The following is a 15,724-nucleotide window of genomic DNA, read 5'->3' on the forward strand; positions in this document are numbered from 1 at the left end:
ACACTGCGTTTCTGACTTATTCCAAAGTACAACCACCTCTTCACCTCTGGTTACAGAACTGCCAGTAGAAGTGGTTTTCTTCTGCTGCCACACTCCTCTACTCAACTATGTCTACAACTGTGCAATCACATGACTCATCAGTAAACTGCTCCAAGGAAAAACTACTTTATTTTGTTAGAAGAATTTAATGCTGCATTAACTTATTCTGCAAGTGTATGAGCACTGCAACAGAAGAGTGTAGCAGAAACATGTGCATTTGGAGGTTTTTCTGCTTGTGATAAAGAAGTAGGATGAGAAAGCACAGAGCTACACATTCTGGCAAGAGCTGTCACCACAGCACCCCAACAGTAACACGAAACTGCACCCTGAATCCCAACCTCTTACTAATAAATTAAAAGGGAAGAGTCTGCTATTAATATCAATGATTATACTGCTGACCCCATGAATACAGAAAATCAGGCACAGTAGAACAGTGAAGCAGGGAACTGACTGGAAATTGCAGCAACCCCCTGATGCCATGAATTAACTCCTCCACATCTCTAAGGCAAGAGGAAAAAAAAAAGAGAAAGAATCCACAAAAAAATTACTAGCACAGTAGAAAAAGAAGAGAAAAAGCAAGACCTCCGAAATGAGCTTTCCAAGGGAACTCAATGTATATTCAACATACAGAAGCACCAACTGCAATAGAAGGCATTTTAGTGTGCGCCAATTAATGAAAAAACCTTTCTATCTAGCATCACCAGAAAACTGATTCAAGAACAGCCACAGTCACTTTGCTCTGATATTCTACCATGCAATCTCAAACTGAAAGAGCAAAGTGAAGCTTCCTGCTTTAGCAGTGAACCAGAACTCTCTCTTCCTGAATCCACCCTGTATTATGAAACTGGCACAGTGGTGCTCCCTGTAACGCCCAGACTTGCAGATGACCAAGTGTAAAGAAGTTCATGTCCCACAGGAACTAGGCTGTTTACCTTTGCCTGGCAGCTGAGATTCCTTACTTCAAAGGTAGCTGTACAAGCCAACTGCCATTTTACATCCCATCACCCACCAACAATTTCGTATACAGACATCTGAAAGTTGCCTGTTGATTGTGGGATTATTCTTCTCAGACACCCAAGGTTTGTAGAAAATACGAAGTCACTATATTCTAATACAAGCCAACAGTTTATCCCTCTACAGCACAACGGATTCTTGTTTCGGTGTTCTCCCCTTGTAAACAGGAAATGAGTCCAAGTATAAATTATAGATTTCTCCTTTGAAAGGGCATCACTTACCAGTAACTACCATGCTGCTCATGTTAGAGTTCGGGCTACTGAGTACACTGCCTGAAAGAAGTTCGTCAGATCCTCTCTAAAAAGAAAGAGACAGTAAGAGATTTTTTTTCCTCTATTTTGTGATTTTTAAAGATGATACTTCCTCTTTTCAGATAAGTGCAACAATTCGAAATCTAAGTAAAGCGGAATATTTACACGGCAATCTGAAATGAGAGCAGCTTAAGCACAGTTGTTTAACCCACCACTAAAATAAAGCCATCTCTGGACACAATGAGAACTGCTGAACAATAATTTTGTCCAGCAATTCAAATTAAAATATAATTAAACAAATTTATTCTACTTCAATAACATTTAAATTAATTTAAGTTTTAATATTTTAATACACATATATATATTAAACTATTATATCTGGCTGAAACTACAAGGGAAATCTATGCAAAGAGAAATATGGAGTTTAGCTCAATTTTAACACCCCTATTTAAAAACAAAGATTTAATTATCACAGGAAATGAAATCAGTTTTCATTTTGGGGACATTCATTTTGTCTGAAAAACACAACTTAGGGCAGGGAATTACATCTTCACTGTAGTTCTTAAAACATGAGAAATATCAATTAATGAATGACTTAAAATTGGGCTGCAAAAATCAGGAGGGTTTATACTAAAACCATACAAGATAACCCTTTCCACAGATGGTGATGGGCACTTGACGCAGCTGAAGAGGCGCCTCTTTTCACACCTTGTTTCTTTTTTTCATTTGTGCCCCAACCCTCTTCACCCTCAAGACTTCATCCCTCAAAAAGCCTACAAAATCTTTACGTGATCTTTCAATAAACAAAATATTTAAACCATCCTTTGAATATTATCTTTCATTTCTTACAGGTTCTTTACCACCTCAGAAGTATTTCTGCAGCACCCTTAAGACTAATCCAGGTCACTGCTAAAATGGTAATGAGGAAAAAAACCAGTTTCTACCCATCCTTATTAAAATAAATGGGTTTAATTCTGTTGTGGACACTACAAGAGAATCAAGAATAGTTAATGAGTATGTTTTACAGGGCACTTCAATACTTAATAATAAATTCATCTGAGACTATTACCTTCACAGACAGCACAATTGAAGGACCACTAAAAATCAAACCGTTACCTTTTTCTCATACTGCACTGTATTTGTGTCCACACAGAGAACAGTATGTTAAAGTTTATATATGTGTACACACATATAGAGCCCTTAAAGTTTACTTGGTTTTCAACATCAGCTCTGAAGAATCTCTATACAGCTTACTGAATGCTCTAAGCTTGTAAGGGTACATGGTAAGCAACAAAGCTGTGCCAATCAAATGAGCAAGACATCCCTTAAGATTGCATCATGCCTAATACCAAGATCAGACAGAACCATGAGAGGGACAATGTCTTGTCCATTTTATGTAAGGATGCATTTCTAATCAGATATAACTGAAAAAAAAATAGCTAGATAGAACTGAGAAGCAACTTATAGGTAAAATATAGAAATTCTCTGTTTTTCTAACTACATTGCTTTCTACTGATGTACAGTACATTTCTACTACTGGTAATATGCAAGTACTTGATGTAAGCTGAAACATAAACATTCTTTCCCTTTCATGTTCTACTTTTTCTAACATAATATTGACAAGGGTAGAATGCTGCAAAGTTGAGGATTACTAGCAGCATTAGGTTACTCAGTGGTAAGTGCAGTATTTTAAGCTTGCAATACCCATCTAGCTTTGCCTGGGAGCCCCTGTCTGCAGCCTGGCCAGCTCAGCTGATTAGACAGAAGTAGCAGCAGACACTGAATCTGTTCATAGTCCAGCTGATTAAGATCATTCACCAGCATTTTTTCCCCCTCAGTAAGACAGGTGTAAATTTGCAACAGTTCAGCAATTACTACATAAATAGCTGAAGCAACCCCAGCACCAAATGAATGCTCTTCCCAAAATCTGTAGGAACTTTACAATTCTGAAATATCTCAGATTTCAATTGCCTCCAGCTTCAGAAAGTTACTTACAACAGCAACTGCTGAATGAAAGAGTGCAAGAGTGATTATATAAACTTCTGGTTCCTAGTAAATCTGGCTTTCAAAAAAACTGTTAATTTCTTAATCTGCAGCACAAAAATCCAAAAGGAGCACAAATTACTCAACAGAGTAGATATTCAGTTCCTGTATCTGTGTTTCATGAACAGTTCTCTCTTCATTTACAAGCATATCATTTTACAATTCATGAATACCTTCACAGTCAATCACAAGACTTTGTCATTGCACATGAAAGTTCTAACATTTTTGCTTCAGAGGAACAATTAAATATTAATTTCTTGCACCGGTGTGTATCATAAAATCTACACCTGTCTTATCTGCATAAATTAGTGTTCAGAAGTCTGATTCACATATGTACAGGTTCACACATGAAATGTTCTTCCAATTCCCCTGTGAAATCACAAATGTATAGCAAACCTCTATTAACTCATTCTGGTATGTATTTCCCAAACTTTTGGTCAAAGATCTCTCTTACCATATAAGTTATGATCCTATAGATACACACGCTTATTTTTCCTAATTGGTTCTTATGCAGCCTAGATCCTTCTGTACTTCAGTTCAGTAGGTGAATTTAAAATCAGCTCTGCAGCAAAAGACATGATGGACTTGGATACAGAGTGGTAAATTACAAAATCAAAAGCAGTACCTGCCTGGTTATTGTGATTTACTTCAAAAGGGTTGTCTGAAGATCTTGGTTGGCTAGCAAAGCAATTTCATATAAGCATCTAAAGTAAGCCAATGTGTGCTCTTGGACTGGCACTACTGTGTAACACAATCCCTCCCGAATTACAAAGACATAAATACTTTACTTACATTTATTCAGCAGAGATAAGGGTGTATTCAATTTGTGGTTTGGGGTGCTTGGTTTTGTTTTTATGTGCATACTCTTTTAGAGGTGCTAAGCCAAAAAGGACTGACATCGTGCTCCATGAGCAAAGCTTTTCATCACCCTGCTATGTCACACATGAATTTCAAAATCATAACCAATTTTCCAAGCATCTCAAATATTTAATTTGTCTCAATCACAGAAGTTCTGCCAGTTGAATGGAACAAACTTTTAAACTAAATTAGGTAATTGTATTGAGTGTTTCAGAGCTAAGGAAACCAAACTCAGATATTTGAAGAGCACACAGAATCAGACTCAAGGAAGGAAGATCCAGCAGCAACGTTCGCTTAACTCTTTTCCCTGTCTGTGCAAACTGCTGTGTTCTAAAGAATCAAAGCAAGTTTGAGATTGTATAACAGTACTGAATATCAGAAATACAGAGATGGCAAAAACATACTCATCTAAGTTAAAATAACCAAAAAATAAAAACCACCACAATGATTACATTTCACATAAACTGCAAAGGATAGTTACTGTAACAGCGACATGGTAGAGACTAATTGAATATCCATTTTAGCACGAGGCAAGGAGATTATTAAGAACAAAATAAGAAGTACAAACTGCTATTATACTATTAATATGTCATCTTCTGACATCTAAGCCTCAACAGCACAAGTCTTCAATGCTATATTTCTATTTCTACCAATACCAAGAAAATTAATCCACATAAATCTTCCACAAAAACTAACAACTAAGTGCTCAGATCAGAGCTATCTAGACCATTTCTTTATGAAACCAGCATTTACCAAAATATACAAAATAAACAAGGGACTTTCCAAGCTAACATCTTGCAGCAAGCGAACCCTGAATTTGTCACAGTCAATACCACCCTTCCACTTCAGCCCATGTCTTCACCCCCATGACCCCATGAGAGCATATCCATGCGTGGTGGGAAAACATCATGTTTAACGCATGGCTTCAATCAATGGATTAATGTAAAACTGACACGCAGGGCCACTTTCAAAAAAGACAAAAAATATACCAAATCAGACTTTCAGTGCATATTTAAGTGAAAATTCAAAATCATATATACAAAAATTATTTTACATAGTGTAAATTAAAGACACCACTTTGATACTTTAGCTAATTTCCCTAAGTGAATACTTATTTCTTACACTGTCACTTCTACAATTTACAAAATCAATTAATCAAAGAGAAAGAAGAAGCTCCTAGCCCAGCAAATGAATGTCCTAGGTCCTTGCTTTAAGTTATAGCTAACTCAAAATCCTTCACTACACAAGCTGGATTTACATTACAGAATTTCAGATTTTTCCCCCCAAAAAAGGCTACTATAAAGCTTCATGCTATCACAGGTTTTATTACATAGCTGTATACTTTCAGGAAGTCATTACAGTCTTATTATGCTTCCAGGCTAATCAAAAATATACTATTTAGAAGTCTTTGCAAACTATTTTCCTCATATTCCAGATCAGGCTGTAAATACTTAACACATTCCCCAGATTTCCAAGGGTTTAGTCTTTTATGCTAAAATACTTTTTGACAACTGTTTACATCAGAGACATCAGCTTTTTTCCCCAATAATTCAGGGCTATGGAGACTCTAATCAGAAGTTTTGGCTAAACCTAACCTAACAGTGTATTACGGACAGCTTATTAGAAGCCTGTGTAGAAGCACTACAATACTCCTAGAAACAGTAAACAAGTGACTCCTAGAAACAGTTAACTTTTGTTAAAAGGTCAGCAGTATTACCTAAAAAAATTTCTTAAACTCACACTAGAAAATATAAGGATGACACTCAAAGACATTGAAAAATACATTTTTTACAAATACTCTCTCATTTGTGGTGTTTATATTTGCTGATATTACAAACCTCTCTCAAAACCAGCATGATTCTGCCCTTTCCATTTCCCTCTCTCTGCCCTCCTCCCCAAATGAAAGATAAGTAAGAGAACTTCAGCTGCACTGCACATTTACCACAGTCATTCTCAGCCTACAGGCATGAATTTCCCAAGGGGTATGACAAGCCAGGAGACAGATCTCGTGATTTAAGGAAATCCAACAGCATTGTAAAACACTTTATTTCTAACAACATCTGGGAACAATTTAAAAGGAGCCAGAAACCTGATGATATGGGAGAGGAATAAGCACATGACAGTTTCCACACAGACATTAAAACATTCCCCTCTAACAGTTACACATTGTAAACACACTGCTTCACTATCTGAAGTAACTTTGGGGACTGGCTGTTTGAAACAGAACAACACACTTTGAACCCCCAAACACAGCATTTATAAACTTCGTTCAGTTTACATGTGATGGATTAGAATTCAAAAGGATGCTTTATTTTTAACATGACAAATTTTTATATGAAACACTGCATAAATATACCCTCACATAATCTTTCATCAAGAAAAACCACTTGATCTGCCTTATGCTCTGATTACACACACAACTGTCAAAACACATAATTCAAACTACCCTAAGGAATTTGTTACACCTCTCATATGTACAGGATCACAGAAGGCCCATGCAGGAGAGGATACATATTCAAAAGAAACTCCATGCAGGTTCATAAGTATGTTGCAAAGCATTTAACATGCAGTTTAACTATAAGCTTGCTGTCACTTCACAGAACCTTACTTGCATGGAGCAGACCTACATGAATAATTTTAAAGAATGCACCATTTCACTATACTGGCATGAAATCAGTTAAGGTCGTGAACTCCATGGATGCTTATAACTATCACTTATAACATCACTTGCTTTTCATTCAGTATGTACATTGCATACAATATGACCAACTTTTACTTACTTACTCACTCTCTCTGTATGTTCTTTTTCACCCTACTTCAATTATTTTCAGATTCTCCTCAGCCAAGCATATATTGTTTATATAGCCTAATAACTATGCCATTTTAACACTCTCAATTTTTCAGTAAGAAAGGAGCTAGGCGAAAATTAATAAAACATTAATAAACCACATAAATTTTGCAGAAATTGAGAAAGAGCAATCAAGGGAAATTTGAAAAGTCTTTTAAGACTGACAGGAAACAAAACTCAATTTCCTTAAAAAATCTCCAGCTTCCCAAAACACAGTGTTGAAAAAAACAAACTTCTCAAAGCACCAGAAGATCAAGATGGACTATTAAACCAAAAAGCCAAAGAGTAAAGAAACAAATCTGAATGTACACCATGTCACACAGCCTCATTTGGAAACTTCCAAACTTTCAATTGTAATGAAAGACTGCAGGCAAGGATCTCTCCTCATATAAGTCAATGCTTCAAACATTCAAGAGAAGTACACAAACATAATAATTTATTCAGCATTTCAGATTTTTGATTCCACTTTTACCAGAAAAGAAGGTACTACTCTCAAACATTACTGGTAGTAAATTAGAATAGGTGAGAACAACTCACTAGAGCTACCACCTGGATGTGTCCTTTGCCTTCCAGACAACCATGGCACCTGGACGTACAGACTTGCTCTTTCAGTAGTAGTTTCTACACCTCAAAATGCAATCCACATGGAAGGTATTTTCTACTCAATTATCTCCTATTTTTCACTAATAAATTAGAAGTGCTAATGCTATTTTGTCTATAACTCAATACTCATTCACAGAAAAACTGATTTTATTAAAAGCTAAACATGGCTACATGTACTTGCAGCTGTAACAAATAACCAAACCCCTAAATCTAACATCACAGTCCCATTAACTTGTGAAACCACAACCTCATTTGAATCACTACCACCAAAAGCAAGAATCCTACCTTCTCCCTGACCCCAGCAACTTCTTCCTACTCTGTCCTCCTAATTCTGTATTGTTACAAGCACCTACGCAACCACATGCTTTGGTACAAATCTGAGTAAAAAGATGGAGCTCACTGTTGTGTCAGCTTAGCTTCATCCTGGTTAAGGTCCCAAGAAAGGTTTGTGAATTGGCAACCTAAACATCTGTTGCACAAGTATTACAGTGACAGAGAAATGGAAGGCAGCTTGATTTGCTTGTGAAAACACAGCCTGAAGCTCTCGGAAATGGGAAGGGTATTTGCATACTGATATTAGTGCATGTTTTCAGAGATGGTGCAGGCAATTGTGTTTCTCTTTGTATAACCCCTCAATTAAGATGCAAAGCTAAGTCTTCTGCTACAAATGAAAACTACACGATTTCAAATTAGTGAAAGATATCAAAACTGATCAAACAGGTACACTAAAACTTCCTTACAGCGAGCATACTTACTACAGAGAACAAACTAAGTTTCAACAAGTTTCCTTCCTTTCCATTTTCAGCTTTCCTTACTTCTTCACGTATATTACAGTGGCAGAATGGACATTACAAAAAAAAAGTACAAAGAAAAAAAGAACTGGAGTCAGCTGTTCTGAGAATAAATATGAAAGCCATTTCAAACAGGGTCAATTTATAGAAGTTACTGTTATCAGATATCATCACTGTTAACAGATATCTTTCATTGTAAGAAGTTATTTTTTGTCACTATGGACACGTTCCCCATACCATTGCTGGAAAGACAAATCCAGATGCCAGTTCTAAACTTTTGAACATGGTCAGACTTCAGCCTTACTTCACTGCTATAATGCTCCACACATCTTTTTTGCTGTTTACCGCTGCTAGCACAACTAAGTATTATTGAAAACAAAGGTTGTCTAAAAACATTATCACAGCTAACACAAGATTAAAACGCCTCTAATTCACAAACAACCCATTTTTCTCATATCACTGTGTCTTTGTCTAGTCTACCAGCAATTATACCAGACATGCAAGGTTAGCCCAAAACTCTAATCCTAATATTTTAAATACAACAGACTATCACATGGCATTTGTCTGTATGAATAAACCAGTTTTTTATCCTACCATTCCCTTCTTTTTAAGTAGCCAAAATCACAACAGTGAAGGCGAAAAAATTGGAGACAGTACAAAACTGAAAGGAACAGGCTTGTGAAATAAGTTTAGACTAAATTTTAGAAGTGGGAGTTTATCTTCTGACAACTTGCTAGAATCTGACTTTCAATCCTATTTTCATTTTACCATGTACAGTTTAAACAAAAAGTCACAGCACATCTACAGTATCTACTTGTTTCCACCATGAAAAAATTCTCAGTTATTACTAGCAAAAAAGGTTCAGAATATAATTTTGTAAGAGAAGACTACTCCTCAGAACATGAGTTAAAAAACCCAAGTGGACACAATTCAAGGGTACTTACAGACTGCTACTTCATGCTCTCTCAACCTTCTCCATCAGTTCCTGTCTCTGTCAGTTCTTAGCTACTGTCCTTCCCCTATACTACTATATTCCTCCATGTTAAGTTTCAGCAACCAGGAAGAAGGGGAAGTAGGTGATACTTTCCTTTTTGGAAAACTTAGAAAGTATGAGGACGTGTTTCTTAGCATCTTCTATCCATCCCAAAACACAACAATTAAAAACACACCACCAATTCCCTCATTTCTTAAGCACACTGCAACAGCCAAAGCCCTGACCTTGGGGGGAAGAAGGCCATCCCCACATATCTAAACATTACAAAACTCTCTTTACAGGGAGTTTTCTCTCCTAGTTCTAAGTGGGGCTGTCCATGCTTGGCAGCTGAAGCTTGGTTTTTGGCCAGTATCTATAGCACCATCAAGAAGGTAAAAAATTTCCCAAATGCTGTGTACCAAATAATGCATCCAGGAAGAAATGACTGGTTCTGTTCTCCTGTCAGACAGAAGAACACCTCAGCCATTGTGAAACATGCAATGCACATACACAGAATGAGTCACTCAATTGCTCAGACCCCATCTACTGCACAGCTTCCCATCCAGGAGAAACATCATCCATTAGACTGAAGTGGCACACACTTAAGCACACTTAAGTAGGAGAGATCCCCCTCAATATGCACCCAAAGTTCACCTAAGTTATTCCCTACACATGTGTGACATACATTCCTTATACCCTGTCTCCACATCCCTCCAAAGATTATTTTAATTACTCCACAGGAAAGATACATTATATATTTCATACATCCAATGGCTGAAAAAGGCTCAACCACACCAAGTATCAGTTATCAAGATTAACACATTGTAATGTAAAGAGAACACAAGAGAACAATTCAAAGTACAGTTATTAGATGCTGATGCTCAAAACTGTATAACCAGAGAGTAACTAAGGACCTGATGTAATACGAACAGAGCAACTCCAATGTACTTTTTTAAAAAAGAAAAAGCAAACACTTCATATAATATGATAATTTTTTGAAATGACGCACAAAGAAATCTATAAAATGTATAGGATTTTTCCAGGGAATTGACTTTTTTTAAAACTGATGAACTATATAAACATTACCATTACTGGAATCCTTACCTCTCCTTTATTTGTGCAAGTATACTTCGCACAAACTGCTTATGTACAATGCAAGTTCACAAATCAGCATCAGACAGAGAGCTAAAGCTCATTCCTTCTTGCATTATTTTGCAAAATGTAATGTAAGGGCTGAACTGTGTGCAGTGACATTTCCCTGCCTCCATGAATTCTAGGTAAGCAAAACAAGACATTACAGACCAAATCAAGTATGAGTTATTTCATTTGTATTTACAAGATGACTGGGTTGTGACGTTCTAATGGTTTCAGAAATTAAAGCATGCTGCTCCTCTGAAAGATTTGAGCTAGGAAGCGTGTTCCCACTGCATATATTGAGTTGCACAAATCCCCATATTTACTCTCTGTAAACCAAGTTCTCAAGTTGCATTCATCATTTTTCCCACCTCCATTTTAAGTTTTATGTTTTGTATTGGTTTCTGGTGACTCAACATGTAAATCAAATGAAGACTGAACCTCAAATGAACAAAAATGTTTTAATTTAAATCAAGTATACAATACAAATAAATGTTAATAGTTTCAAATGTATCCCTCATTTGTAGGTAACTCCAATTATAAAACTGCTAATAAAGCATTCTAAGAAAGCATTCCTTTTGCTTTATACTTGCCTTGACCACATGCAGTCCCCTAAGCTACAAAGCCCTCCTTTAATTCAAATACCCAGACTACAGTAATTAACTTCTCTTACTCTTTTACTAATGGATTTAAAAATATAAAAGGTGTGCTTTGCTGTTTAAGAGAACACCCAGCCAGATAACGGTTGATACAACTTTTAAATTTGTATTGACATGACGGATGATGATAAAATAAAGCAAATTTTCCAAAAAGAAGACTCACATATCACCATCCATTTCTCCAAGTATAACTGATTATATCACAAACATGTTTTGCAAGTGATTAGCATATACCCTCTAAATGATCAAGTAAAAAAAATATCCTGAATAAGGCAACATTTCACAGGTAAAGCCCTGCCCACATACAATGACTATCCAGTCACAATAAAAGCAGTGTTGGAAGAGCATTAGAACTGCTAATGCAATTCCTTGGATTCAAAACTTATTTCTTACACATTCCCACGGCACCCCATGAAAAAGAAAACTTCCAAGAGAAGGCCAGATGACTGATCCCAGTTGTTTATACACACTTGACAAGCAAAGCATTCCTCAACTTGAAAACATCAGTCCCTCAAGAGCAATGAATAGGAACCATAAGGACAAGTGTTTCACATGTCCTTCCACAAAACCTGAGTGAAGCTGGTATGACATCACTACACACACTGTATGCCTCAATTAGACAGAAATCCCATTTTCCCTTCTTAGCAGCATCTTGAGATAATTAAAGAAGCTCCAGAATAAAATCCAGTTTGTTCCTCCCAAATTTAACAGCTTTCTTCAGGAAATAATCATCCTTATTTATTTGCACTACTTCTATGCACAGACTGTTTTCTTTCAGAAACCAGACAGCAAGTCCATTCTTACAAGCAAAAAGCACAACTTTTTGATCCTTCTGAGCTTTTCCTTGTAGTTTTTAGTAACTGTCTCCAATACACCTGCCTTGCCTTCTTTCTTACATTCATAATGTAACTTCTACAATCAACAGAAGAAAGGAGTTACATCATCTGAAGCATCTTTATTTCACTGTCTGGGGAGTATCTTAAAATTTGGTTCCAAAATGGCACTACCCACTTAGGACATACCACTCAAATTCTCATAGATTGAAGTTGCTCACAGTAAAGAGTAAAAAGGATACTGAATCCATTTACTTCTCCTGAAGTGAGAAATGTTAGAATTTAAGATCCATGTAATACATGGTCTACCTGAAACTACTTCTGCACTAGAAAGAAGAAATATTACTAAGGGTAATAACTGATTTTATATTTTTTGCCCTGAAGCCGAGTACATGGAGCACAGTTTGCTGCTGAAAGACTCGGAACATCCTCAGGTATCCCTCCAAACTACTAAATACATAGCTAAGTTTTAATTAGTTAACACTTTGTCCTCCCAGGCATCAGAGAAATAATCATGTCAGTTCGTATTTCTATTGTGATTAGCTCCCACGGAAGTACCTTAATAAGTACACTTGCCTCACGATTCAGAGAGTGAGTCTAAGCTTGTCTCCAACACTGCATGAACATATGGAGCTGGATGGGTCCAGAACCCATGTAACTCACTTCTCACAGCTCTTCCTAGAAGCAAGCTTACCCAGAAACATTATACAGGTAGATCTAACAGAAGTGCTGTATCTATAGGCTGGCTGTGTTATATAAGAACTAGTCCAAATCCAGCAGGACCAGTACTGAATCTGAGCAACTGGGCCTTACTAGACAAAGCTGGGCTTAGCAAGCAGTTAACACTGATCAGCTTCAGGTGAAAAGGCAGGTACACAGCACAAGCTACAAAGTCCCTGAACAAATGTGAAGAGTAAACTGTATGCACTAGAAAACTTCTGCTTCTACCACTGAAATAGAATTGCTCTCACGCATTCATTAAAGTTCTCTTGTCCCATGTCCCTTTGCACAAACATTATTTCTCACTCTGCTACTACGGAGTACTGATCTAATTCCTGTGATAGATTTGAATAAAAAAAGCAAAATAAATACTAAATTAACAGCTATTTGGAAGCCCTCTCCTTGTTATAAAAGTATGCTAAACTCATAACTGAACTTGAGAAATAAAAGTTACAGCAAAGCAAACACCCACTTCTGTGTCTACATAACAAATTCTAGCTCCCATTTTTCTGTCCTCTTACAGACAGTCACTTCTTTTTTAACTTCAGTGGGAACTGGTTCGAGAAAACGAGGGGGAGGGACAGAGTAAGTATGACTTTTACAGGCCCCATGCAACAATGCGGGAGTGTTGTTTTGAAAAAAAAATATGGTAAATCAAGTTTTAAAGTAAGAAGCTGACAACACTACATTCATCTAGAGCCACTGTTTACAGTCAGTACCTAGAAAAGTCTTTTGTGTAGAGGCTCCAATTTACCTCTAGGGATTTTTGTTTAATAAAGCATACACGGCTGACTAGATATCAGCTCACAATGACCAGTTAAAATCTCCCAACATGCAATTACTGATGCTCAAAGTAGTTCATCTTGTATGAGCACTCTACCCCCTTATTTGTTAAGTGTACATCCTACCTTCACACCAACGGCAACATCAGTGACAATGCTGCAAAAAAAGAAAAAAACAAGAACACAAGTCAAGCAATTTATCCTCATAAACCCAACTTTTCAACGCATTGTAAAGACAAAATTGTGAGGAAACAAACAGGTAACAAGTTCCCTGAGAAAGAAACTATGTTCAAAAACATATTGGACTGAAATACAAAAGAAACTTTAAAAAGCCACTGAGCTCCCACAGTTTATAGGCCTTTCCAAAGAGTACAAAGTTTCAAGTAAATGTTACTCCAAAGCAGCACTGCCAGGAAATTTATTTAGAAAACTCGGGTTTCTGGACTACATGAGATTACAGGGTGGAAATACAGTAATTTAAAAGTAAGTACAAAACTTCTCACACACCTCGTAGCTGAACCTTTGTTTGACCTACTCTTTGAACAGCAGACAGAAAAAAAATTTTTTTTTAATTAGCTTGGAATTTGCTTTAATTGGCAGCTACACCTATATGAAATTTAATGAGGTACACCTATGAAAAACATTGCAACAGGTATGTCAAGGTACATCTTTTCCTTAGAGGTTGTGACATCACCACTCACAGTGTATACCACAATCCAAAAAGAAACCTCAGTCCACAAACACATACACACAAAAAAGAATATGGGAGAGCATTCCACAATGTAGTACTCATTAGTAGTTCTCGGACAGGATTTGTAACTCCTACCATATAACCACAACCATAAAAAGCCTTTGGAACTCTCACAGTTGAAAGGTTATATGCATAAAGCATACCAAAGAGATGGCTTTTCTGTTTGAAGCAGAGTAAACAAGCTAATAGGAGATTTAGAAGCAGAAAGCTGTTGTATTTACACTGACGAAGGCTACATCCAGCAACCCGCTTCCCAGGTGCAACAAAAAGCAGGCCTGGCATGTAGTGCCTGCCCATCCCAGCCCTCTCTGTCCCATACTGCCGACTGCTTCCAACCTTCCCTTCTTTGGTTTTTACAGCCAGTCCACTGTATATACAAAGGCATCTCTCCACCTGGAGGTGGGGGGGGGAAGCCGAAGGGCTTATTAGGCAGTTTCTGAAAACAAAAGAGCTCGACATCTGGCTCCTGCTGGCACAGCTCCTCCCCTCCAGCCAGCTCCAAAACAAACCCGAGCCCTGCAAGGCGCCCCTCCTCAGCCCCCGGCCAGAGGAGCGATGCCAAAGGCGGGGGGAAGGAGGGAGCGAGAGGCTCTGGGGGGCAAGATAATGGTAGATCGCGCCCCTTCTTTACGGCGTCTCGGGCACTACACTTAAGTAGGGGGCAGCCCAAGGCCCTCGGCGATTTGAACGGGGGACCCTACAGAGGGGCCCGCGTTAGGGAGAGGCTGAGCCCCGTCCTGCCCCGCTCCCAGCCTGTGCGGGGCCTCAGGCTTCAGCTGTCCCGCGGCGGGAAGCTCATCGCTACCCACACCCTCGGAGACGCCCGCCAACAGCCAGCGAGCGCCCGGCACCGGGACAGGTGCTACCGCGGACCGGCAGCACACGGCGCGGCAGTGCGCTCGCTCCCAGCGCCCCGGTGCCCACTCACCCGTCCATCGCCGAGCAGGACAGAGCGCGGGCAGCGGGACAGGAGCCGCGCACGGGGAGGCTGAGAGAAAATGGCGGCCTGGCCTGCACGGAAACCGCCGAGCGTTGCCGAGTGCCGGGCTCCGCTCCGCGTCCCCTTCCGCTACCGCGCAGGCGCCGGCAAAACGCGCATGCGCCGCGCGCGCCGCTGAAGTTTTTGCCCTCAGCTGCCCGGTCCGAGCCGGCCCTTGAGGCGGCGCGAGCCTGTCCCGCCTGGGGCGGGAGGCGGGAGCGGCGCTGCCTTCCCCTCCCCTCCCCTCCCGGCCCGGCCCGGCCCGGCCCCGCCGCGGCGTCCGGAGGGCGCGGGGAGCGGCCCCAGGACAGCCTCGAGGCTGCTGGGGGCGGCGGGGGATCCCCAGCCAGCGGCATTCCCTGCCGCCCTGCCCGGGCCGCGGCTGAGCCGCCGGACCCCACTTGTTGAAGGGAGAGTTCCCGGGCTTGGTCCCGGCCCTTCTCCTC

The 15,724-nt window shown here is 39.2% G+C and overlaps 1 protein-coding gene across 5 annotated transcripts in view; it reads right to left on the reverse strand.

The window, feature by feature from the left end:
* The window catches only part of PTBP2 (polypyrimidine tract binding protein 2), a 44,949-nt gene extending 29,578 nt beyond the window's left edge, over nt 1-15,371 (reverse strand). For 4 of the 5 annotated variants that reach the window (XM_041483081.1, XM_041483077.1, XM_041483076.1 and 1 more), the window contains exons 1-3: nt 15,228-15,371; nt 13,675-13,705; nt 1,275-1,350 (exon numbers count right to left, since the gene is read on the reverse strand). In XM_041483081.1, coding sequence (XP_041339015.1) covers nt 1,275-1,350; nt 13,675-13,705; nt 15,228-15,235 — 115 coding nt within the window. In that variant the 5' untranslated portion in view covers nt 15,236-15,371. The remainder of the gene's footprint in view (nt 1-1,274; nt 1,351-13,674; nt 13,706-15,227) is intronic. The other variant, XM_041483082.1, reaches the window with a different exon arrangement.
* Between the last annotated feature and the right edge of the window lie 353 nt (nt 15,372-15,724).

This window comes from Pyrgilauda ruficollis, unplaced genomic scaffold (genome assembly GCF_017590135.1).
Source record: "Pyrgilauda ruficollis isolate IOZ18807 unplaced genomic scaffold, ASM1759013v1 scaffold6, whole genome shotgun sequence".
Classification (NCBI taxonomy): Eukaryota; Metazoa; Chordata; class Aves; order Passeriformes; family Passeridae; genus Pyrgilauda; species Pyrgilauda ruficollis.